The 23,387-nt window shown below is 39.7% G+C and overlaps 2 protein-coding genes across 2 annotated transcripts; one reads left to right on the forward strand and one right to left on the reverse strand.

The window, feature by feature from the left end:
- Positions 1-9,468: 9,468 nt before the first annotated feature.
- Positions 9,469-12,717, forward strand: LOC149406511 (protein FAR1-RELATED SEQUENCE 6-like). Its single transcript, XM_089607328.1, has 3 exons — positions 9,469-9,756; positions 9,920-11,918; positions 12,274-12,717. Exons 2-3 carry the CDS (start codon positions 9,931-9,933, stop codon positions 12,455-12,457), a joined length of 2,172 nt encoding a protein of 723 aa, XP_089463454.1. The 5' UTR covers positions 9,469-9,756; positions 9,920-9,930; the 3' UTR covers positions 12,458-12,717.
- Positions 12,718-16,276: 3,559 nt separating this feature from the next.
- On the reverse strand, positions 16,277-20,877 carry LOC149406512 (serine/threonine-protein kinase PBL34-like). Its single transcript, XM_089607340.1, has 8 exons — positions 20,395-20,877; positions 20,215-20,276; positions 19,808-20,104; positions 18,739-19,085; positions 18,522-18,657; positions 18,270-18,406; positions 18,065-18,188; positions 16,277-17,093 (listed from the first exon to the last, which is right to left on the reverse strand). Coding segments are annotated over exons 1-8 (1,602 nt in total). The 5' UTR covers positions 20,397-20,877; the 3' UTR covers positions 16,277-16,596.
- Positions 20,878-23,387: the final 2,510 nt, after the last annotated feature.

Genomic DNA, 23,387 nt, shown 5'->3' on the forward strand with positions numbered 1-23,387 from the left:
ATTTACGAAAGGAAGCTCTTGAGGTGACCCAGATCAGAACTCCGCTTAGATGCGAAAAAAGGTTGTTGAATTTCAATCAAAAGATTATTGCATTTTCACAAGTCAAAAACTCTAATATACATTTAGCGCAAGGCAGCTAGAGGAAGAGCCAAGAAGAAGGAGACTATTAACGTCAAAGAAGCACCTCAAACTCCACAGGTAAATTGAGGAAGAAGCAGCCTTAATATTTAAGCTGAAAATTAGGATAATAGTCTACTTAAACGTTTGACATTTCTAAATAGCCAACATTCGATAAATCTTAGGTAATAACTACTTTCAAACGTAAATCTTAGGTAAATAATCACTTTCAGACGTAAATCTTAGGTAAATAACCAACGTTTGATATATGAAAGTGACTATATACCTAAGATTTATGTCTGAAAGTAGCTATTTATCTAAGATTTACCAAACTTTGGTTAGTAATGTCAAATGTTTAAATTGGTTATTTTTCTAATGGACCCATATTTAAGCTTAGTCGCCCTTATTTCCAGTTTAAATCATACGCAGCAAATCTCATCGGGTTTTTTTTTTTTTTCAATAAAACTGATAGCAATACTTATTTTTTCTGTGTCAATTTTTTTTTTATTGAACATAGGCCCTATTTCAAACTTTCTCCATAGGTTCGGGATGTTTTAAGTAAGACCTAAGAGCAAGTTCAAATTTCAAAACATCAATGTAGCCGCTCATTTCATTTCGTAATAATAGGGATTTATGATTCCTAGCCTCCCTGAAGCTTGGTTATTGGGTGGCTTTTCGTTGTGTGGTTATTAACCATATCGTGTTTTTAAAAAAAAAATGATTAGAACCAAATCTGACTATAGATTGATCGTTTTGAATGTATGACCGAAGGATCGTATTTTTTAAGATTCATACCCAATTAAATTAAAACCTTAAAGAATCATGTTAATGGTTTATTTAATCGTGTTTAAAATATTTAATCATAGAAGAAAAAAAAAAGTGATGCTACTTCTACTGCTACGGCTAGCTAGATTACACCTTTGTTACCATGTTGCATTGCAAGCGTTTGAGGAAAACTTGTACATGACTTTTGAGAATTTTATGAATGTATTATTTAATTATTATTCTTTGTTGAATGTGGAGCTTTTCCTGGGATCTTCTGGCAACTTGAATTCTCTGATTCAAAATTTAGTTGGCCCGCACAATCCTAAGTGTTTTCTTAGCTTGACCCTCAAGAATTCACTTTATTTTAGACAATTTAGGTTTTCATGAGATTCAGCAATTTATTCCCAAAAATTTAAAACCTACTAGGAAAAAAAAATTAAATTGGAAGGAAAAACCAAGTAAAATCAATGTTTTCAAATTTCATAGAAATCGAACCACCATTGATCGTAAACTTATTTTGACACAGTATGGGTCCATAAACAAGAAAAATCATAGGCTTATGAAATATCATATACAAGAAATATGATACGCACTTGCAAAAGAAAATATCATTCAATTTCACTAATCTCGATCATATTGTCAACATGCGCATAGGCTTCTGGAACACGCAACTGGCCGATCGTAGTTTCACGTAGATGCTTGGCTAGCCTTGTTCTTCTGTTGACTAGAAGTTGTTGAGAAACTTGTTTCATCGTGGGTCGACAATTCGGATTGTTATTTACACAAGCAAATGCGAGCGCTGCAACATGAACGACGTCTCCTTCGATCATCCAATTTCTTGGGGGCGGTATTCTCTTGTCAAGAACTTCACTGAGTGGCGTTTGCTTCCCCATCAAGGTTTCCAGTGTCCATGGAAGAAAACTAGATCAAAAGAAAATTAAGTCGGATAAGAAAAATAACACAATGAATTAAAAGCCTAAATCGAAATATCATCACAATTATGATTACATATTCATGCATTTGCGATGTGTAATTACTATTTCATCTTGCGATGGTAGACGACACCCTTTTTGGAGCGTCCAACGGATCTTTTTATGTGGCGTCATTTCCCCAAAAAAAACTTATATATATATTTCAAGGGGCTCACCTTGACTCTCGAGTCCATGGAACGTTTTAACCTCACAAAGGTTGAACTTTAAAAGACATTTATTGCGAGTCCTTTAGAGCTCTTAAAACGTATTGGAAATAAATTAAATAAAAAAAGCCTCATTATGAGTACAATTATTAACGAAATTGGAAGCTCTTGAGGCGACCCTGATAAGAACTCGGCTCAAATTCGAAAAAAAAGGATGTTGAATTTCACTCAAAAGATTATTTCATTTTCACAAGTAAAAGACTGTTACAAAAATTTAATTAATTTCATGTCCCATCCGTATTATCTTATTTCCTACGACAGCAACCAAATGCAAATTTTTTATTATCCTATATAAATCACGTTGGGTTTTTGAAATTCGTCACTTGGTTTTCGAACTTCTATTTCTCTCTCTCTCTCTCAAACACGTTTTTCCAAAAATTGTTCTTGTCTACGTTCGGATCTCACTGTGTCTTGGTACAGTCTGATTCAGGCTTGTCATATCTTACGATATTCTTGTTTGTGGTCTTCAAGACATTTTTGAGGTGCAAGAGATATTATAAAGAAAGCGCATCTCATGTGTAATTCAAGTCTAGATGTCTTCAACCTTGAAGTATTACAAAACAATAGTCTATTCTTTTTTAAGTATTTGTTGCAAACTAACCAATCATTTACCTATTTTTAAAGATCTAGTCAAAATTTTATTTTAATAAAAAAAGCGCATCAAGCCAAAGTAAATTAATTAATCCGGTTAGATTATTTAATTTACTTCGGTCTGGTGGACTATTTTTTGAAATAAATTAAATTAACATAACTAATTAATTAATTTACTTTGATCTGATGGGATATTTTCTTAATAAAATGAAATTTTGATTATTTTCTAAAAAAATGTTAAGTTATTGGGCTACATGTCTAATTGTCTCCTTTTTTTTTCTTCTTATTTTATATCTTTTTGCTCATGTAATTCACATATCTTTTGTAATGAATGAATATTATTGTATTCACCATTCCATCAGAGTTTATTCCAAAAATAGAGGGAAAAAAATGGATCTTAATAACTTTCAAACCCAAAAACTGACTCTTACGGTGTTAAAATTATTTTTAAGCATTTAATATAAGAAATTATCATGCCAAATAACATAACCAAATAATCAAGCAAACCATGCCAATTTATCGCAATAATTTAAACCAATTCGATAGAACAGGACAACAGAAAACTAAAATGCAACAATTAAGGTTTTAAGGCCATTGTTATATCCCAACCCAATATAAAAAAAAATAAAAAAAATAAAAACAACAATCAGAAAAACGACGGTAGTAGAAGAAGCTAGGTCATCACAAAACGACAGAGAGGACAAGTGTCGCTCTCTTCGAGCCACTTCAGAATACAATCTTCATGGTACCAATGCCAACACGGCAACATAGTGGATTCCGACCCCACCGGAATATCCTCAAGACAGACCGAACACGTCACAACCTTCCCTCTCCTCCCTCTCTCCAGACCCTCCAACCCGTCGCCACGTGGCAGGCTCGTCACCAACGCGTCGACGCTCGCCTCGATGTCTCCGTCGGACTTGATGACGGCAACAAAGATATCGATCGCCAGCTCGGAGCGGATCGGGCTCGGAGGGACGCCGACGCCGGCGAGAAGCTCCTCCAGCGCCGCCAACGGCGCGTGGATGTCGACCAGCCAGTCCTCCGGGAGCGAGAGCGACTCCGTGAAAGAAGACTGCTCTTCTTCGTGGTCGATTATTTCGAAGTCGTCGGGTTCGGAATCGGAGGTGCACAGAGTACTGTACGCCGGCCGAGTGAAATTGACGGTGAGGATGATCAGACACGACGGCGGGTCGTCGTCGGAGGGTCGGTCGATGTAGACCGTCTCCGCTTCCAAGGTTGGGTCGGCGAGGAATCTCAGGTAGTAGTTTATTTTTGGCATTTTAGAGAGAGTGGCTTTGAAAAGAGACGTTAGGGTTTTTGGGGTAGTGGCGAGAGACTGAGTGAGTGAGAGTTCGTACTGAAAATATTTAGAAGACGATGTCGTAATCAGATGTTTGGCGTGGTACTTTTATTTGGGAATTACGGGGTTAATTAGGGGGAGTAAGAAATTTGCTATTTTTTCTTTCCATAAAAATGTGTGGCTCGTTAAGAGCAAGATTGAAATCTCGCATCTCGCAACCATACCGCACTTTAAATTTTGAGGGTATCTCGTCTCGTACCAAGGTATTCCGCGGTATTTGACGAACGTTGAGGGTATCTCGTACCACGCGGTAACTCGCATTACGCGAGGTATACCGCAAAAAAAAAGTATTCCGCGGGGTATTTGAACAATTAGTAATTTTTAAAAAAAATTACAATACATACATATGTTGCAAGTGAAATTAATGGGTTTAGCATACAAATAAAAATTGTTTGATTTTCTCCTAATGAATTTTGATATTTATAAATATTATTAGTATGTTAAAAATAATTTAATATCATTTAAAACATATTACACATAGAGAGTAATTTTGATAATAATTTGTAAATTAGAATTCTTAGAGTAATTTTGATACTGATTTATAAATATTGTACTTTCACGAAATTAATATTGATATCATTTAGATATTAATTTGCAAATTGTTAAAAAAAAAAAAGTACAAATTACATTACCAAACATAGTACAAAGTACAAACCAAGACTATATAACATAGACTAGAAGTTAAAATCTAATACATTACCATATACACTGCAACAATTTTTTTTTTAAATCATATGCATAGCAACGGTTTAATTTTTTTTTAAACTAATAAGAACACTTAGATTAAGGAAATGCCACACTACTAAAATGAAGACTTTCTTTATGCATGTGGACACCAAAAAATCCCACATCGGTAAAGGACAAAGAGATAAACAATGTGGATTTAGTATAAATGGGATGTGTGAGGGTGTGGAATAAGCACCTTGATTTTCTCGGGTGTTACCGCTATCACAATTTGAGGCTCTACGGGACGGGTAACTAATGCCCGTGACCGCAGTAGCGAGCTTCTGAGAGGGACGTATCGGCCGCGAGATTCCGGAGATGGCGAAGCAGACTGGGGAATGCGACAGCGGGCCGTCGGTGGAGTCAAAATGAAACCCTTAAAAAGGGAATTAGAGAGACTAATAACTTGATTTATGGGTTTCTAGGGTTTACACTGAAATTATGGCGAGCGAGCGAGTTTGATGGGTGGGACGGGACGAGACTTGTCTCTCAGCAGCGAATCTCTCTCTCCACTGGCGCTTTTAGCCCGATCGCTGACACGTTGTTCTCAGGCGTCTCCGCAGAAGCTCCGATCGTCCAACGGTAGGGTTGACACCTGGTGGTGGACAGGCTCTGCAGAAGATTGAAAACCCTACAGCCGAAGATGGAGATCATCTACGCGAGGTCGGCCTTTCGAATCCGGCGACGGCGTCGGGGTTTGGCGGCGAGGCAGAGAGAGCGACTTGGAGGGAGCGAGAAGAGACGCCCATTTTTTCACACTCATTTTGTGTAGCCTTTTATAACAACGTTAAAATGGATGCCCAATTAACTCTCGCTTTAATCTTACGCTGATGGATTGTGTTTTCATCCGACGGTTGTAGTTAGAGTTTAATCAAAAGGGAAACTTGCAACAAATAGCTGATATAACGGATATAAAATCATGCATTCACACCTTCATTCGAGACTCTTTTTTTTCAGTTGACCTTCATTTATTACTAACTGCCTCTCACTTTTTAAATTTTTTTACATCTTCATTTCCTTTTTTAAATCGTGCACTTTTGTTCACAGAGTGAAAATTATTTCTTTGGGTTCAATATATTACAGGGGGTGTAATCGGGTTGAGTTAGTCGGTTTTTTCATGTTCTATTAACCCGAACCGCTACAACTATTTTTTTAATTTTAAAACTCAAACCAACCCGATTGAAAGGTAAAACCAAACAAAACCAACCCGAAAATAATCGGGTTGGTTTGGTCGGATTATAATTATCGACAAATGACTTCATAACTCGAATGAAAATCATATACGTATATTATATCTAGAACGTTTTATAAAAAAAAAATTAAAATTTTACTTATCTTTAAAAAAAATTACGTATTAAAATAAAAATTACGCATATTTTTAATTACCAAGTTTTCATGTAGTCGTAAATAATAAAGTATAATACTGAGTATTTTTTTTTACTTAATTATAATATTATTAAAAAAATATTATTTTTTTTTAACAATAGTACATATAAAATATTTGCAATCTTACAAAAATTAAATAATTAACACTATCGGGTTGGTTTGGTTCAACCCAATCTCACGACTATAAAAAACCAAACCAACCCGAAATAATTGCGATTTGGGTTGGTTACAACCCAAACCTCATCGTTCATCGCGACGTGACTAGCTCCAACGTTATATTGAACTCGAGGCGAGAGGCTTTCGTGTCTGATTTCGGCACCGCGAAACTTCTTCAACCTGATTCATCAAATCAGACCTTGATCGCTGGAACTTACGGGTATATCGCGCCAGGTATGCTTATTCTTAGTTAAAAAATAGTGAAATCTCAAACTTTCAATAAATTCTAGGTTCCTTTTCATATTACACCTAGTTAAAAATTGTGCATCTGTCTCTGAATTTCCTAGAATTTGCATACACAATGGCTGTGACGGAGAAATGTGATGTTTATAGCTTTGGAGTGGTTGCATTTAGAAACGTTAATGGGAAGACATCCAAGAGAGCTACTATCAGCTCTAACATCGCGATCATCTTCTTCGATTGCTCAAACTACGACGTTGAGTGAATTACTTGATGAACGCTTGCCACAACCGACGAATCGCCTCGTCGCAGGTGATGTGGTTCTTGTTGCCATGCTGGCTTTGGCTTGCGTGAACTCAAGGCCCGAGTTTCGACCGCCGATGAAGCTTGTCTCTCAGTGGTTCATGGCTCACAGAAGATTACTCTTGGCCAAGCCTATTCGTGATATCAAGGTAGGCCTATTGATGGTCCCCCAAGGATCGCTATTGGTTGTCCAACATGATAGGACTAGTACTGACAACGCTTAACTATTGCATAGATTGATGATCGCGTTGAGGTTTTTAGTACTGATTTAATGATCGATATTTTGTGTAATTTCTACCTTGAGACTCAACGTTATTTTTATCGTAATAATATCTGTAGTCTTTAGGAGTGGTGGCCATATCACCGGTACAGTCTTTTTTTTTTTTTCAAAAGGGTTTTAGGCCATCTCAAAATTACCATATTGATCGTGTACATTTATTATCGATTTGTTATTTTTATTGTTGTGCGAATTATTCTAACAGCGTATTATTTGAAACCCACCACTCACCGAACCGGTGAAAACTCTCGAGCACTTCCCAACTCCGTAGAAGACACTTAATCAATTGCTCGAAAGCCCGTACTTACCCTAGTGACTTTGTACTTTTAGTTTTCAGAATTTGTACCTTAGATGATTATACTTTAAAGGGCCCTACTTTAAAATATATGATTACGTCCCATTTATTGTTTTTGTTGATTTTTTTATTTTGACGCAGTAATTTTACTATATAAAAAAATGTGATATAATTATATATTCTAAAGTATAATTTTATCATTTCCGTAAAATGAAAAGGACAAACTCGATATTTTTTAAAAATTAAAAGTACACAATCAACATTTCACAATTCCTAAAAAATCGCATATTATTACATTACAAATAGAAAATGATTAAAAAATACTCTAAATAAATATGAGAATATATATTTAGTTATGTTTCTTTTTGTACATTTACAAGCAAGAAACGATAAAAAAAAAATAATAATAATAAATAAATAAATATTTCTTTTTGTCAAACCAAGCCTTTATTTCTTAACTTTCTTTGGCTTATTTTTCTTTCTACTTAACAATTTACACACTTAAGTTTGATGAATAGAAGCGTCTCTCTCTCTTCGGGACAGAACAGGGGAAAGGAAAAAAAACCCTAATTTGAATCGCCGCCGCCGCCCCTCTGGTTCGGACGCCGTCGCTGTCGCGGCTCCGGTCCGAAGGGGAGGGCGATTCTCCTCGTGACCCACGTCTCAGTGGATGCTGTTTCTCTGCCTCTTCGCCGCCGAGCCCACTCGCCACCGCCGGTTCAGATCCGCCGAGCCCGCTCGCCACCACGTCTCAGTGGACCTCCTTCGGCCAGGTGGCCTCCAACGCCGCCCTCCTGGAGGCCCTCCACCACTACCCCGCCCTCCACGTGCTCGACCTGGGCGCCAGCCTCTGCACCCAGTGGCCCACCCTCCTCGAGGCCCTCGCCACGCGCTCCTCCGACGAGGACGCTCCCGCCACGAGGCTCACCGTGCTAGATCCCACCGAAAGTGGCGCCGCCATGACCACCGAGGTAGGCCGCCGCAGGGAAAAGTTCGCCGGGCTCATGGGAGTGTCCTTCCAGTCCGCCGTGGCCTCCGACCTCCCCCCCCCCCCCCCCCCCCCCCCCCCCCCCCCCCGAGCCGCTCGGGGGCTCCGCCAAGGGGAGGCCCTGGCAGTGAGCTGCGCGGGGGCGCTGTGGAGAGCGCGCTCGCCCCGCGCCCTCGTGGCGGCGCTGCGCGCGCTCAACCCCGAGTTCGTGACGGTGGTCGAAGAGGAAGCCGACTTCTGCGGCGGGGTCCAGGGGGGTTTCGCGGGGCGCTTCGAGGAGTGACGAAGGTTCGCAGATCTGAGTGGTTTGGATCGGTTTTTGTGGTTGGTTTACTGTTTTGGTGGCTGGTTTTTTGTTTTCAGTTTAGCTACAGGGTTCTTAGTTGGAGTATGGATCCTTTTAATTTTTATTATACTTGTTTTGTTTTGGTTTGTTTTGGACTCGGATTAGCCGTAGTCGCATCTCCCGTAGTGGATTTCCTGTTAGGTTTTTATCTATGCAGGTTGAAGAGCCACCCTATTCGTGGTTATCGGACCGAGTTTGGTTGGATTTTTCCATCGCCATTCTTTGGGTTTTTTAACGAGCCTCTTGTGTGCTCTATTGGTGCTTGTAATTCTTCCTGTTGTTGGAAGTTTGCACATTTCGTACTTTTACCGGAATTTAATGTTAGATTCACCTCGACTTAGGTCTTGGTAATTCATGTACTAAGGTGTTATTCTCCTGTATTAATAGGTTTTTTACCCTATTTTAATGGAAAATCCGTACTATTAAAAAAAAAAAAAATTGGACAATTATGTGGATTTTGATCATTTACATGAACTTCCTCAAATAGCACATTTCTCGTATTAATTAAAATAAATATCAAAGATATATAAAATAGTTGAATGGTCTTAATTAAAATTATAATTAAATTATAACTCAACTTATAATTATGTCGTACAAACTAAATTTTTAATAATTATGCTAGAATTTTACCTGTGAGTGAATTATGAGCTCAATGAGAGACTTAATTTACGTGTATTTTGATAAATTAGTATTTTCCAATAATATATACATTTCTTTCCCTTTCCTTTCGATCGACACGTACCCTACTTACTCAGTAACACAGGTGGCCTCCCTGAAGCAAACCTCCGTCAGCCATTTCGGCCACCGTAGCCTTCACGCGCCGGTGATCCACACCGTGCGCCGAAATCCATCTCTCTCCCGAAGTTTGCGGTGAAAATTATAGTCAACCAAAGCCTCGAGGAGCGATTCTACCAACCAGCCGGATTTCATTGTCCGTAGTACACCGTCGAACTCGCCGCTAATCAATCTTACAAGCAGAGAGTTTCGATTTGAACGATTGAGCCTCCGAAGGTAAAGAATTCAATAAGCCCTCTCTTTGATATACCAATTATGATTCGCGACATTGATTGAAGCTTAAAAAGTTTGCGACATTGAATAACACAGTTAGAACTTGGAAGAAAAAAAAAGTACTTTAGTTCTGACTTTTGCGTTTTCTCTTTTGATCTTCGGAAAGTTTCGTCAGCCATGGACGGAGTTTCCATTAACGCCGACCGGCTCGGCGACGAGGACGGGTATGAGCTGGAGATGGAAGAAGCCTGTGCGATGACCGAATACGTCAGCCACGGCGGAATAATCCAGGGAGAGAATCCGCTTCCTCCGAGAGTCGGAATGGAGTTCGATTCGTACGAGGACGTGTATTACTTCTACAATTGCTACGCCAGAGAGCAAGGTTTCGGGGTGAGAGTGAGCAATACGTGGTACAGGAAGAGCAAAGAGAGGTACAGAGCGAAACTCAGCTGTAGCAGCGCTGGGTTCAAGAAGAAAAGCGAGGCGAATCGGCCGAGACCCGAGACAAGAACTGGATGCCCGGCAATGATCAAGTTCAGATTGATCGATTCAGCCAAAAGATGGAGAGTCGTCGAGGCCGAGCTCGAGCACAACCACTTGATCAGCCCCGCGAGCGTGAAGCTTTACAAGTCCCACAAGAGACCCGCGCCCGAAGAAGACTCCCAAAAGATCAGGCTTTTCCGTACGGTAATCGTGGATTCCGAGCCCCACGGGAGGGCTAGTGTCGACAACGAAGAAGAAGAAGAAGATGAAGAACGCTGCGAGGGGTTGGCTCTCGGAGCGGGAGATTCCGAGGCGGTTCGAGATTTCTTGCTTCGGTCTCAACTGTCGGATCCGAATTTCTTCTACGTCGCGGATCTGAGCGACAAGGGTCGGTTGAGGAGCTTGTTCTGGGCCGAGTCGAGGGCTCGGGCCGCGTACAGTCACTTCGGCGACGTGGTTTCCATCGAAACCGCGTGCCTCGCGAAGCGATACGAAGCTCCGTTGGTCTCGTTTGTCGGAGTGAATCACCACGGGCAATCGGTGCTCTTGGGCTGTGGATTGCTCTCGGGCGAGACGGTCGAGTCGTACACGTGGCTCTTCAGGGCGTGGCTCACTTGCTTGTCGGGTCGCCCGCCGCGAGTTGTCATCACCGAACAGTGCAGCGAATTGCAACTCGCTGTCGCCGATGTGTTCCCTAGGGTTTCGCATTGTCTGTGTCTGTCTCGGATAATGCAAAAAGTCCCGGAGCGATTGGGAGGCTTGTTCAGATACGATGCGATCACATCGGATTTGGATCATGCGGTTTATACCTCTCTGAGGCCCGAGGAGTTTGAATCCGCTTGGGAAGCGATGATCGAACGGCACGGATTAGGCGACCAGGCTTGGCTCCAAGCTTTGTACGAGTTACGGAGGCGTTGGGCTCCGGTTTATCTGAAGGACGTGTTCTTGGCGGGCATGTTTCCGATCCAACCAAACGAGGTCGTACCCTCGTTCTTCGACGATCTCCTCGAGAAAGACACGTCCTTGAAAGTCTTTTTCTCGGAAAATTACGAGCAAGCCCTTCGGAAGCGATACAGGCTCGAAGCCGCGGCGGATTTGGAGTCCAAGAACTCGACCCCGGCGCCCAAGACCGGGTGTTACTTCGAGTCTCAGCTCTCCAAAGCGTTCACGAACGAAGTGCAACGCAGATTCGAATCCGAAGTCGTGGGAATGTACTCGTGCTTTACATCCGGGCCGACGAACGAAAACGCCGCCGGAGAAGGACCGATCAGAAATTACATCGTCAAAGAACAAATCGACGAGAGGGAAACCAGGGATTTCGAGGTACTCTACAATCCGGTGGAGAACGAAGTGCTATGCGTTTGCGGGGTCTTCAACTTCAGAGGGTATTTGTGCCGTCACGCTCTATCGGTCCTCGCCCAGAACGGGGTTCTGGAAGTTCCCCAGCAGTACGTTCTTTGTCGGTGGAGAAAAGACGTGGATCGGAGCTACGTTATCGACCACGGATTCAACTCCGCAATCGACATGGATAACCCAATCCACCGTTACGATCGTCTCTACAAGTGCATCGTTCGGGTGGTACAAGAAGGTAGGAAATCGCGGGGAAGGCACGAGGTCGCGGCACAGGGTTTGGGTGAGATTTTGGACAGGCTTAGACTCGCAGAAGATATTGCTATGACAGTGTGAGTCTTGATGTTTTATTTTAGATCCTTGCAAATGAGTGGTACGTACAAAATGTGATATCTTTATACGAATAGCAGTAACAAAAACATACTCTCTTTTTTTTAAAATTATTACCACTAATATATAAGTATTGACATTTTATTCCAATATGATTCTTGTCATCTTTGGTGTTTCTTTTTGGTGAGAAAACAAATTTGCTGTGTTCTGCTCGCATATGATTCATTATCAATAAGCATGAAAATGAATAAAGAGTAATGTTCTCCACTTTTTAAAGCCTTGACTGAGAATGTCTCGCCAAATACAATTGATTCATAATTAGAAGCGCTTGTTGTGTTCTGTTTTTTTTTTTTATAGGCGCTACTCTCAAGTTCACAACAGCAAAAATGCCACAAGCAAAGACAATTACTTCTTTCCAAAAAACAGTTTTGTTCATCGGTCTGTGTTCTGGAACCGTTTGATTCACCAGAGCTTCGTATTTCACTCCCAAATAATCACGAATATAATATACCATTCATCATCATTGTATAAAACATCCTAACAACGTCTATCCAATATAAACAAAAACAAAAAACAAAAAAGAGTCCTACGTCGTATACCATTTCATTTTTCAGTGAGGCATTTCATCAGTCACGTGGAGGGGAAAACGTCCTTGACGGCCGAGGCGGCGGTAAGGTAGTTGAGCGTGTTGCGAAGCGTCTCCTTCTCCCGCCGGAGCCTCGCCGCCGTGTCCTCCAGCTCCAGAAGCGCCTGCTGCTCCCTCGGCGCCCCCTCGAAAGTACTCCCGACGAAGAACGAGAACGGCGTCGGAAAAAGATTCCGCCGGAGATCCTGAACATCCTTCTCCGGCTTCCCTCCCAGCCTGTTCGAGAGCCGTATCACGTCCCTCATGTACGCCTCCACCTCCGACGCCAGCGCGTCCAGATCCTCCCCGCCGCCGGAGGAGTCCGGCGGCGCAGGGCGGTCCTCCAGCCACGTCACCTCCGCGACGAGGTAGGGCTTCTTTCTGACCACTCCGGCGACGCGGAATCGCTCCTGGCCTTTGCAGATGAGGAAGAACCGGTCGTCGGAGAGACGCTCGTGCTTGACGACCTCGCCGACGCAGCCCACGGAGGCCGTGCCGGAAGCGGCGTCGGAGAAGATGACGCCGAATCGGAGGTCGGTCTGGAGGAGCGTGTGCATCATGATCCGGTACCGGAACTCGAAGATCTGGAGCGGGAGGATTGCGCCGGGGAAGAGAACCAGCGGGAGCGGGAACAGAGGGAGCTCCACGAGGTCGCTCGACTTCGGCGAGTTTCCTCCGGCGAAGTTCCGCTCCGGGAACGACGACGACGCCGAGCACCGCAAAGTTCCTGTCCTGACGCGACGACAATGGTGGCGGTGGGGCCGGATTGGGAAACTAGGGTTTAATGAGGGTTTGGGATTAAGTGAAGGAGACGGCGGCGATGGAATGAGCTGAGGAAGAGCCATTTGTACCTTCTAGAGAGAGAGAGTGTGTGTGTCTTCCGTCACAGAGCCATATATGAGTTTGGGAGTTGAGCTTTAGTTCAGTTATTTGGCTGTTGAGCTTTTTGTTATTATTTACTCTCTCCCTCTCTCTGATAGGATATTCTATTTCTCTCTCTAATCTGGTGGTTTTCAGGAGAGAGAGAAGAGAGAGATGTGGATAATATTGAATTGGGATGTTTGGATGTGGTTTTGGATTATACCACGTGGGAGTTGGAAATCGGCTCAATTAGATTTTTAGTCCAATCTTTGATTTTGGTACTAATCACTTGGATTAACCATTTCTGTGGTGGAAATAATCAATCAATTGAAAATAAACGTTTTGTGGTTTTGGATAATATTGAATTGGAAATCAAGTATATTTTTTATTTAACGGACACAAAACTATAAGAATGTCCAACTCCAAACTGATGGTTAGTTTGAAAATGGTATTGTAGAGCCTGTTCTTCCACTTCGTTGGTTCGTCACCTCACCATTACTCCACATTAATATGATATTGTTTGTTTTGGGCCAAAGTTTGCACGATTTTATCTTTGGGCACCTTTCCAAAAAACCTCATACTAATAAAATTGGTGGGACTCTTATATTCAAGGTAATTCTTGCATATTCTTCCAATGTGAGACTTGAGTTGCTACTCCAATAGGTATCGTTTTCGAGCCTTAACAATTACGAAGAAAACTAAAAGATTATTTTAGTGTGTATTTCGATTTATTTATGTGAATCTAAAAAAACGTCATAAAAAATGAGGAGGACAATTATAAACGATTGTCATAAGAACAAGTAAACGATTTTATTACATATTCGATCGAGAATACAACTGGTCAAACTCAATCAATAGGGAAACGATTGACAGGCTGAGGATTACAAAGAGGGAGAACGAGTGCGATAATGGAATAATCCTCCGTGCCAAATCTTCTCGAAATGATAAGATTTATACCAAGTCAAAATGCGACGTCTTCAGACACATGTGCTGGCAACTTCGTACTTCATTGTCTCATCTGCTGCTACATCGCCTTCTCGTTTGAACGGGCTCAGAAGAAGTCGTCCGATCTTCGGATTTCAAGGCGAGATCGCATCCTACTTGTTGACTTTGACTTCATCACAATCTCTAGCGAAGACATTGACTTCATAAGTGGATTTGGGCTACGGTCCAAGTGACTTCTTTAAATCATACTAATAATTAATGAATGATAATAATTAAATACCATAAATTAATTATTTAATCGATCTTGTGTGTAATTGGGCTTCGTGGATATTGGGCTAAACGGCCCAATATCAAATTTTATTAAAGGAGCCGAACTTTACTCTCACAGTTACCTCGACTAAACTAAAACAATAGTTCTTAGCGGATATCATCGGAGAATTCACCAATTACCTCCTTATTAGGCAAATCTTATTTTTTCGGGAAAAGTGATAAGATGGTCAATCGAACTCATCCAATTCGATATTTTCCTTGAAACCATGTATGATCAAATGTCAAGTCTTGGTCAACTTCGTCAACGAATTCATCTATGTGCAGAACTAGAGTGGGCACGACTTGACGGATCTTGATGGAAGCTTCGTGTCGACAAATCCTCAAATGAGAATGGGATAGGTGTAGTCTGATTCTCACCAGCCACGAGAATGATCAAATCAATTGTACCTTCCACTTCACCTTCAATTGGCCAAATTTCGCCTCGCTATAAATACAAAGTTGGCCAAATTCCTTCCCTCTATAAAAACAATATCATGCCACAACATACCTCAAATGATAAGAAAAGACGTATAGGGTGTGCCCATTATAATCCATGGGAACTAGTGGCAAAATTTCAAGAAACGAGAAAAGTTATTATATTTCGTCGAAATCCCTCTTATACTCCTTAACTGGTGAAGAAGGTTATTTCACGCGAAAACAACGACGTGTTGATAAACTACAAGACTATATTGTAGGGATAATTTAAGTGTGGCATATGAAGCATCGATACTATGGGCAATTGTTGGCGAATAATAATTCAAATGCTCACTTCGTCACCATGGACCCACTTGACCTAAATGTTTAACATAACGTCGGCCTGTGACATGAGAAATGGGGTGAGATGCGATTTCAAGTCCTTACTCGAGCCGCAACCTTCAAGGTCGCCACAAAACGAACGTGATTCAAGGACCTGCCTTGACCCTTGAACTTGTTGAGGGTCTAATCCCTGATGAGTCCGACCTTAAAGACGTTTTATTATATTGTCATTAGGTTCCATGAACGTAGATGATATAAATAGAATAAATATCTCACTACGACGGCATTTATTAAACAGTAACGTCATTTAGATATTCTTGAGCCGTTTTCCAGCCAATAGCCTATAAAAGGTCAGATGATAGGAAGAAAAACGAGGTAGAATCTCACTCAAAATTAACTCGTATTTTCATAGTGTAGGTAGTCTAATAAAAATTCTTTGGTTTCAAGCTTATTTATTGTTGCCTATTTCATCACAGCAGACAGAAACTAGGAATTTAAATCGGATAATGTTTTAATTTTCTTTTAATCCCTTTTTAATACAAAAAAATAATTTTCTTGTAAAATATTTTAAAATGATTAAATCTACCGAGTCTAAGTAGATTTAGTCTCAGTAACTTAGAAAAATGTATTAAATTTACTTGAGATTCTGTTTGCCATTCAGCATTCTATAACTTTAGTTTGAATTCAAACTCACTTTCCTTTTTAGGAGTTCTACAAAGTTTGTTTAGAATCCTTTTGTATATATCTTATTTACATTCGATATTTATTTGAAATAAAACAGTCGTTCACATTATCTTTATTAAATCGAATGGCTCATATTTATTTTTTTTATAGTAATAAAAAATCATATGGATCCCGGTTCAGTGAGGAATGGATTCAAGAAATCTCAAATCCAGTTTTCACTTTTTCACACAACCAGAAATTCCCATATCCAGATTCTACGAAATCAAGAGTCCAGGGACGGAATGGAACCGAGCCTGAGAATTATGTTAAAAATATGTACTTTCTTTTCAACTACTTGAAAATTAATAAACCCAAAAAACAAAAAACAACAAAAATCATGTATATATTATATATGTAAAACATTACACATAAATTTTCAAAAAGGCAAGAAGAAGAAAATTCACACACACCCAACAACTTCTCAGTCTCAATCTAAACTAGCACCACCACCACCACCGCCGCTAAGACTGTTCGGCGGGCTTGGGCGACCAGTTGCGGTGGTTGAACGGCGAAGAAGCGAGCGGCAGGCCGTTGGAGAGGCTCCGCCCGGGGCGCTGCATCATGCGGGCCCCGGTGCGGGCGTTGAGGCTGGACCCGCCGACGCGGTCGGCGTGGAGGGCTTGGAAATAGGATGAGGAGCAGGCCATGTCCCTGAGTTCGGGGAGAGGGGAGAGCGCCTCGACGACCTCGCTCATGAGGGGCCTCGCCTTCTGGTCGCGGCTCAGGCAGTGGGCCGCCAGCTGGAGGGCCTTCTGGGCACCCTTGATGGAGAATCGGCCCTCGAGGCGCGGGTCCAGAAGGCGGTAGAACCTCCGACGCTCCCCGAGGTGGGGCCGGGCCCACTCCACCAGGTTCTGCTCCCCGGCCGCCCGGCTCTTGTCCATCGACCGACGCCCCGTCAGCATCTCCAGAAGAACCACCCCGAAGCTGTACACGTCGCTCTTCGAAGTAAGATGCCCTGAGTGATAAAAGAAGAAGAAAAAAAAAACAAAGCGAGTTGGATAATCGATGATGAACTTATATACTAAAACGCATATGCTTACGAGACATGATTTAATCATTATCAGAAACTTAAACTAAACGTTGAGTGATCATATCTGAAAAGTTGTTCGAATTCCAACTCTTACTTACCCGAAATGCTACAAAGCCCCAAATGAGGCGAGTCAACGATGTTCACAACAGTATTAAATATTAAGTTTGATCAAAGAAAAAAAAAATTTGTCTATTTGTACCCTGGTTTTTTTTTTTTTTCAATAACTGTGCTGTCCGGGTTAGACCTGACTAATATCCACGAGGCGCTGGCATTATCGACCGGGAGACAAAAAAAAATGAAGAAAATTGAGTAATCGATAGACTTATACTCAAAGCGCATATGCTTACGAGACATGATTTACTGAACTATAAAATCTTATCTGAAAAATGGTTCGAATTTCAACTCTTAACTTAACCGAAATGCTACAGAAGACCCTAATGACACGAGTCAACGATGTTCACAACAGTATTAAATATTAAGTTTGATCAAAGAAAGAACAAAAAAATATTAAATTGTCTCTTTGTCCCCTGAATTATTATGCTACTTGCATCTGCCACCAAAATAAAAAGATAGTCCAAAATGGTACTAGATCGTATCAGTTTAGCCCTTATGTTAATATAAAACTGAAAATCGTATAAATATTTGGGATTCTAACATGATCCAGTTTTGGGTTTCATGGTCTGGTTGGAATACCGTAACCTGAAATATTTTTATTATTTTGGGAAATTAAGTAATTTCGACAACTTTCAGTTCCAAAATAAAAAACAAGGGCTTGATACGCAAGCCCAATGGTGGTTGTTCACTCAAAGCATTTAACAAAGCGGTATGGTTTACGGATACAGAAACACAAAACAGGCAAAAATTAGTCAAAAGAAGAAGAGAAAAGCATTACTAACCTGTCATCACATACTCGGGCGCCGCATAGCCGTAAGTGCCCATGACTCGGGTAGAGACGTGGGTCTTGTCTCCTTCGGGGCCGTCTTTGGCGAGCCCGAAATCAGAAAGCTTTGCATTGTACTCCTGGGAATAAAAAAATGGTCGGTTCGTTAAGACTGAGAATTCGTGAGCTGTGTGCCATAAAAAAATCCGTAAACACTATACCGCGTCCAACAGGATATTGGATGTCTTGAAATCTCTGTATATCACAGGCCTCTCGGCTTCCTCGTGAAGAAATGCGAGACCTTTGGCAGCACCGAGCGCTATTTTCATTCTGACCGACCAAGGAAGAGGCAAAGACCCTTCAAAACAGTTCAAAATCCAACACGGTTACGAAAACAAAAACGAGATTAGAAAATGAGTACGAAACCTATCGATGATCCTTTATTAGGGCAAACGAATTGAATTTAGCATTACTTCTAAAAAGGTGATTCTCCAAGCTTCCCCGGGGCATAAACTCATAAACAAGCAACCTTTGGTCATCTTCGATGCAGTAACCGATTAATTTGACCAAATTCGTGTGTAGAAGATCGCCTAGATAGTTAACCTCGGCCTGAAAACAAGTATCCCTAAATGTAATTACATTGCAGAATAAAAGGAAAAATAAATAAGAGATTGTTATATCGAGCCAAACCAGCCATTCTCTATGACCCTGCAGTCCATCGTGATTTAGAGTCTTCACGGCAACGGGAATTCCCATCCCAGCCTTCACCGGAGCCGTTCCGCTCTCGCAGATCCAACCTTTGAAGACGCAACCGAACCCGCCTTCGCCGAGAAGACTCTCGGCTTTGAATCCTCTCGTGGCGGACTTCAATTCGCTGAAGTTGAACTTTCGAAGCTTTGATGAGATTTTTAGCTCCTCGGCGATACTCGGAGTGGACGGAGCACTCTCCGCAAGGCTCGTGGTTGAAGACGATGCAACCGGAACGACCGGCTGGTCTTTGCTTGTGTCATTTGTTGACTTGCTTTCTTTACTTTCGTCTGTTTCAAACACATACAATCAATTACAAATAGCAACAAACTTTTATAACAATGACAAAAAAAAAAGAGCAAATGTAGCAAATGTGTCGTAACGGACACCTATATTTAAAAAATCTATGGCCAAAAATTTGTTTTCAAGTATTAAAAAAGCTCTATAGAATCCTCATCATTGAACTTTCAAGAAAAAGATGGAAGAAAAAAATAGGTAATTCTATTCTCGGCAGCCAATCAAAAGATCACAAAATCATATTAAAAAAGGCTTTATAGTTAGAGACGAATGGCTCTATCTGATACGTAGGCATGTACATTATTCGCTTCAAAACTTTCCATCCATAAAGCTGATTGATCTACGGGCAGCAACAAAACCACATAAGAGCGATTGGTCAGTCCGTAACTGATAACCGTCGAAATCAGATACGTGGTCGAATCAAGTCTGTCTGACAAAAGCTTAAAGCCTTTAATGATCAGCTGTAACGTGAATGGAAACACATCCCGCCACAGAAGAAGAAAATGAAATTCCTCCGAAGCAGGATTGTAGATCAACCGAGTTTTATGGAAACAGAATCTAAAGACCCCTACATTTCACTTTCTCTGAGCCCTTATCAACTAACAATGTAGGAGAGACTATTTGCATATATATAAACTAACAATCAAGAACTTACGACATACATTGAAATAACTAGAGAATAAGATAGAATCAAATCATTTTCCATTCTATTTACCGTATAGAGCGCTAGTTCCGCTTCCACTTTCGATGCCACTCGCGCTCGCGCTTGCACTTCCGCTTCCACTCGCGCTTGAAGAGCCTTCCACTTTGGCTTTCGAAGACAAACAACTTCCCATGAACCTGAATTTCATCCAACACCCAGTTGAACCTCCTCTTTCTTCTTCTTCCTCTTCTTCTAACTCTAATTCTAATTCTTCTTCTTCAACCTCTTTCTTCTTCTTCTTTCCCACGCTCCAATCGCCCACTTGAATCGCCTCGCGACCTAATCCCATTTTCTTAGAATTTCCTGAGACTAAAAGCACCTCCTTTGTATCAAAAGAACCCCCAATAAAAGATAAAGAAAATAGTATATTCTCTTCATCTACTTTTAGAGACAGAATTCAAAAAATAAAACTTACCCACCACCAAAGAAAAAGACAGTCGAAATCCCGCCAAACGCACGGCTCAAAAACCCAAATGCGAACCTAAATAAAGAGCGAGAGAACCGACCCCAAATTCATGAAACCCAGATTTCCCAAGAAAAATGTTCTTGATAAAAGCGTTTGAATCACACAGATGAAGCGAGATATTGTAAATATATACATGCGAAATCCGAAGAACCGTTAGGCCTTATGGAAATCAGTCTGTGGCTGGTTTCGGAAACACTCAAAAAAGAAGGCTCAACAGTAACGGAAAAGCGCGGAAATGCCCGGTGAACTGGAATGAGACGAAAGAAGAAAAACGTGACTCCTTTCGCAATGGGGTTTTTTGTCAGCTCTCAAACCGAAAAACAAACGCTTCGGGCTCTGAACGAGCACATTAAAGAGCAAGTCGAGCTTAGCCACCACTGACTATTCAGGCAATGTGGGTTATTATTAGATAAAGACACAAACGAATGTATCTAGAGAGAGAGAGAGAGAGAGAGAATGGGAGTGAAATATTTTATGAGAGAAAGAGAAGTAGAGATAGGGATTGAAATTCGAAAAGTGCAAAACAACAAAGAGGTTAGAGTTAGAGAGAGAGAAACTGAAGTAGCTTGAGTTCTTGTTCCATATCTGGTTTCGTTTTGCCTACTTGTCCACTGTCCAATACTTTCACTTCGTCAATAAAGTTTTTTTTGTTTATTTTGTTTTTTAGGAACCAATATAAATATATATTATATATAATAAATTAAAAAAAATAGTTTGCTTTCTTAATCTCGGTCTCCGGTCAAGACCTTTGTGCTTTTGTGTCGGGATGTTTTTAACTTTTTTTAGTTTGTCCACAACGGATTTTGTGAATCTGAGCCCAGATTTATCGGGCCCAATTAAACAGCTCTCTACGATTCTACTTTGCATTAGGCCCAAACTAATATCCTTTTTAATGTTTTGAGATTATGCCACAAGTAGCGAGTATGACATTACTAATAATTTTGTACTAAAATTCAATAAATTTAATTTAATTTAAAAATGTCACTTTGTGTATTTGCATTTTAACCCTTTTTATTTCTCTCTCTCTTCTTTGCCACGCCTGGAATTTCTTATTGGTCTCGATCAAATTAAAAGTGCATTCGTCGACGATTTTTCATTTGAAACATCTGAAAATTCTTTGAAGATTTATTACATCTTTCATTTGTCGACGATTCTTGACTTGAAAAATCTGAAAATTCTTTGAAGATTATTGACATCTTTTTTCAATTTATTGACATGGATGTCAATAAATGTTCAAAGATTATGGGAATTTGTTTGAAGATTTGCCAATAAGTTTTTTAGATGTCAATAAATCTTCAAATAATTTGATTTGTTGAAGATTTTATGAAATCCATCAAATATATTGACAAATATGTCAATAAATCTTCAAATGAATTCTCAAATTTTGCATATGAAAAAAAAACCTTCAAACACTTCCATGAGAACGAGAGTGAACGCTGTGACGATTCAGCATGAGAAAGAGAGATAGATAGATAGATAGAGAGAGAGAGAGAGAGAGATGGATACAATGATGACGACGACAATGGATTGTCGAAGAATCGTCAACGAATGCAATTTTTATTTGACCGTGACCGACAAGAAATTTTAGGCGTGCAAATGAGAGAGATAAAGGATGTGAAGTGAATGAGGAAAAAAAAGTAAATAAAAGGGTTAAAAACGTAAATACGCAAAATGAATAGTCATACTTTTGAATCAAAATAGACTTAATGGATTTTGGTCCAATATTATTAGAAATTTCATAATTGTGATATAATCCCTTATGTTTTATTTTCTTGATTAAAAAAGACCCAAAACTGAATTCCCAGCTATTATACATTATAAGGGAAATTACAGTAATATTTTTAAAATAATGGGTGTTTTAAGTACTATATTGTTTTTTTTTTTAATTTTAAAACAGTAAATAAAGTTAAACAAAATTTAAAACAGTAAAAGAATAAAATAAAATTAAACAAAATAAAATTTAAAAATATATATATATATATATATATATATAAATACAATTGAAAATGGAAAACAACTTTTTTTTAGAACAAAATAATTTAACACCCTATTTAAAAGATAAAAGTATTAAACAACCGATTTCCTCCCTTGTGCTTATCTATTGATATATTTGATATTTGTATCGTATTTACTGAAGATTAAATAACCCAACTTGGCTGGCTTGTTAAAAAAAAAAAAATCCGGAAATACTTCACTTCTCATTCTTCTACGAATACCTAATTTATTCAATTTTTCCTTATTATTTAGAACTCGGTTTGATTTTTGTTATTATTAGTTTACAGGTTGTTTGACTTTTTTATGTTTGTAATTTTATTTAAATAATGGAACAAATTATCTAAACTTTAAAAAACGAGATATTATAAAATATTTGAAATTTTGAGGTATTCAAAAAATTATCATCTTTAAATATACATATATATATATATATATATATATATAATTTCCCCTTTTTCAGGCGTGCGTCATTAACAGTAAATAGTTGAATTAAAGACTATTTTAATAGAAATTTTAAATGGTACTTTTGAAAATTATATCTTATTTTCTTTATTTTTCGGTCTTGTTCTTTAACATCCATTCTTGTACTTTTCTTCATTTTAAATGGTTGAAGCGCTTTTTCGTTATCACTTTGGCCGATGCAACTACAAAAGGCTATAGGCGGCATTCTTGTTAATTTTGATGAAATTTGAATAGAAATAAATAACGAACTCATGTCTTGCTTTTCCTCTGCTTGAAATTTAAACCATTTCTAGTAAAAATCATAATGTATTGTGAGAATTACTGTTACCACATTTAAATATATATATATATATATATATATATATATATATATATATTATAGTATCTCATATTTTATTTTTATTAAAAAAAAAACTTCGTTTGTCGGGTGCATTGCCTATTATGCCATGACTTTAATCTTTCGTCGCTTAAAAAATCGATTTTTCATTCACAACGCCTTTTTTTTTAAATCATGCATTACTCCCATTTTGTTTCCAAATCAATGTCTATTATTAGTGTTGCTTCTCTGACATGGTCTTAGTTTGGCAAGACTGTCAGTTCTAGATTGTGCAAGACGATGGCACGACTACTTGTTCAAGACCTGGGTTGTATAAGTCACGTCACAGTCTG

This window comes from Urtica dioica, chromosome 1 (genome assembly GCF_054948205.1).
Source record: "Urtica dioica subsp. dioica isolate 48M chromosome 1, U.dioica_male_clone48M_v1_H2, whole genome shotgun sequence".
Taxonomy (NCBI): domain Eukaryota; kingdom Viridiplantae; phylum Streptophyta; class Magnoliopsida; order Rosales; family Urticaceae; genus Urtica; species Urtica dioica.

Excerpts from the sequence above, each read along its gene's own strand:
- LOC149406512 (XM_089607340.1), bottom strand. Across the intron at positions 18,189-18,269 it reads CCAATATCCTGTTGGACGCG|GAGTACAATGCAAAGCTTTC; the intron begins GTATAGTGTTTA and ends TTTTATTCCCAG. Across the intron at positions 17,094-18,064 it reads GCCCGAGTATGTGATGACAG|GGCATCTTACTTCGAAGAGC; the intron begins GTTAGTAATGCT and ends TTTATCACTCAG.
- LOC149406511 (XM_089607328.1), top strand. The coding sequence starts at position 9,931 with ATGGACGGAGTTTCCATTAACGCCGACCGGCTCGGCGACGAGGACGGG. Across the intron at positions 11,919-12,273 it reads GAAGATATTGCTATGACAGT|GCGCTACTCTCAAGTTCACA; the intron begins GTGAGTCTTGAT and ends TTTTTTTTATAG.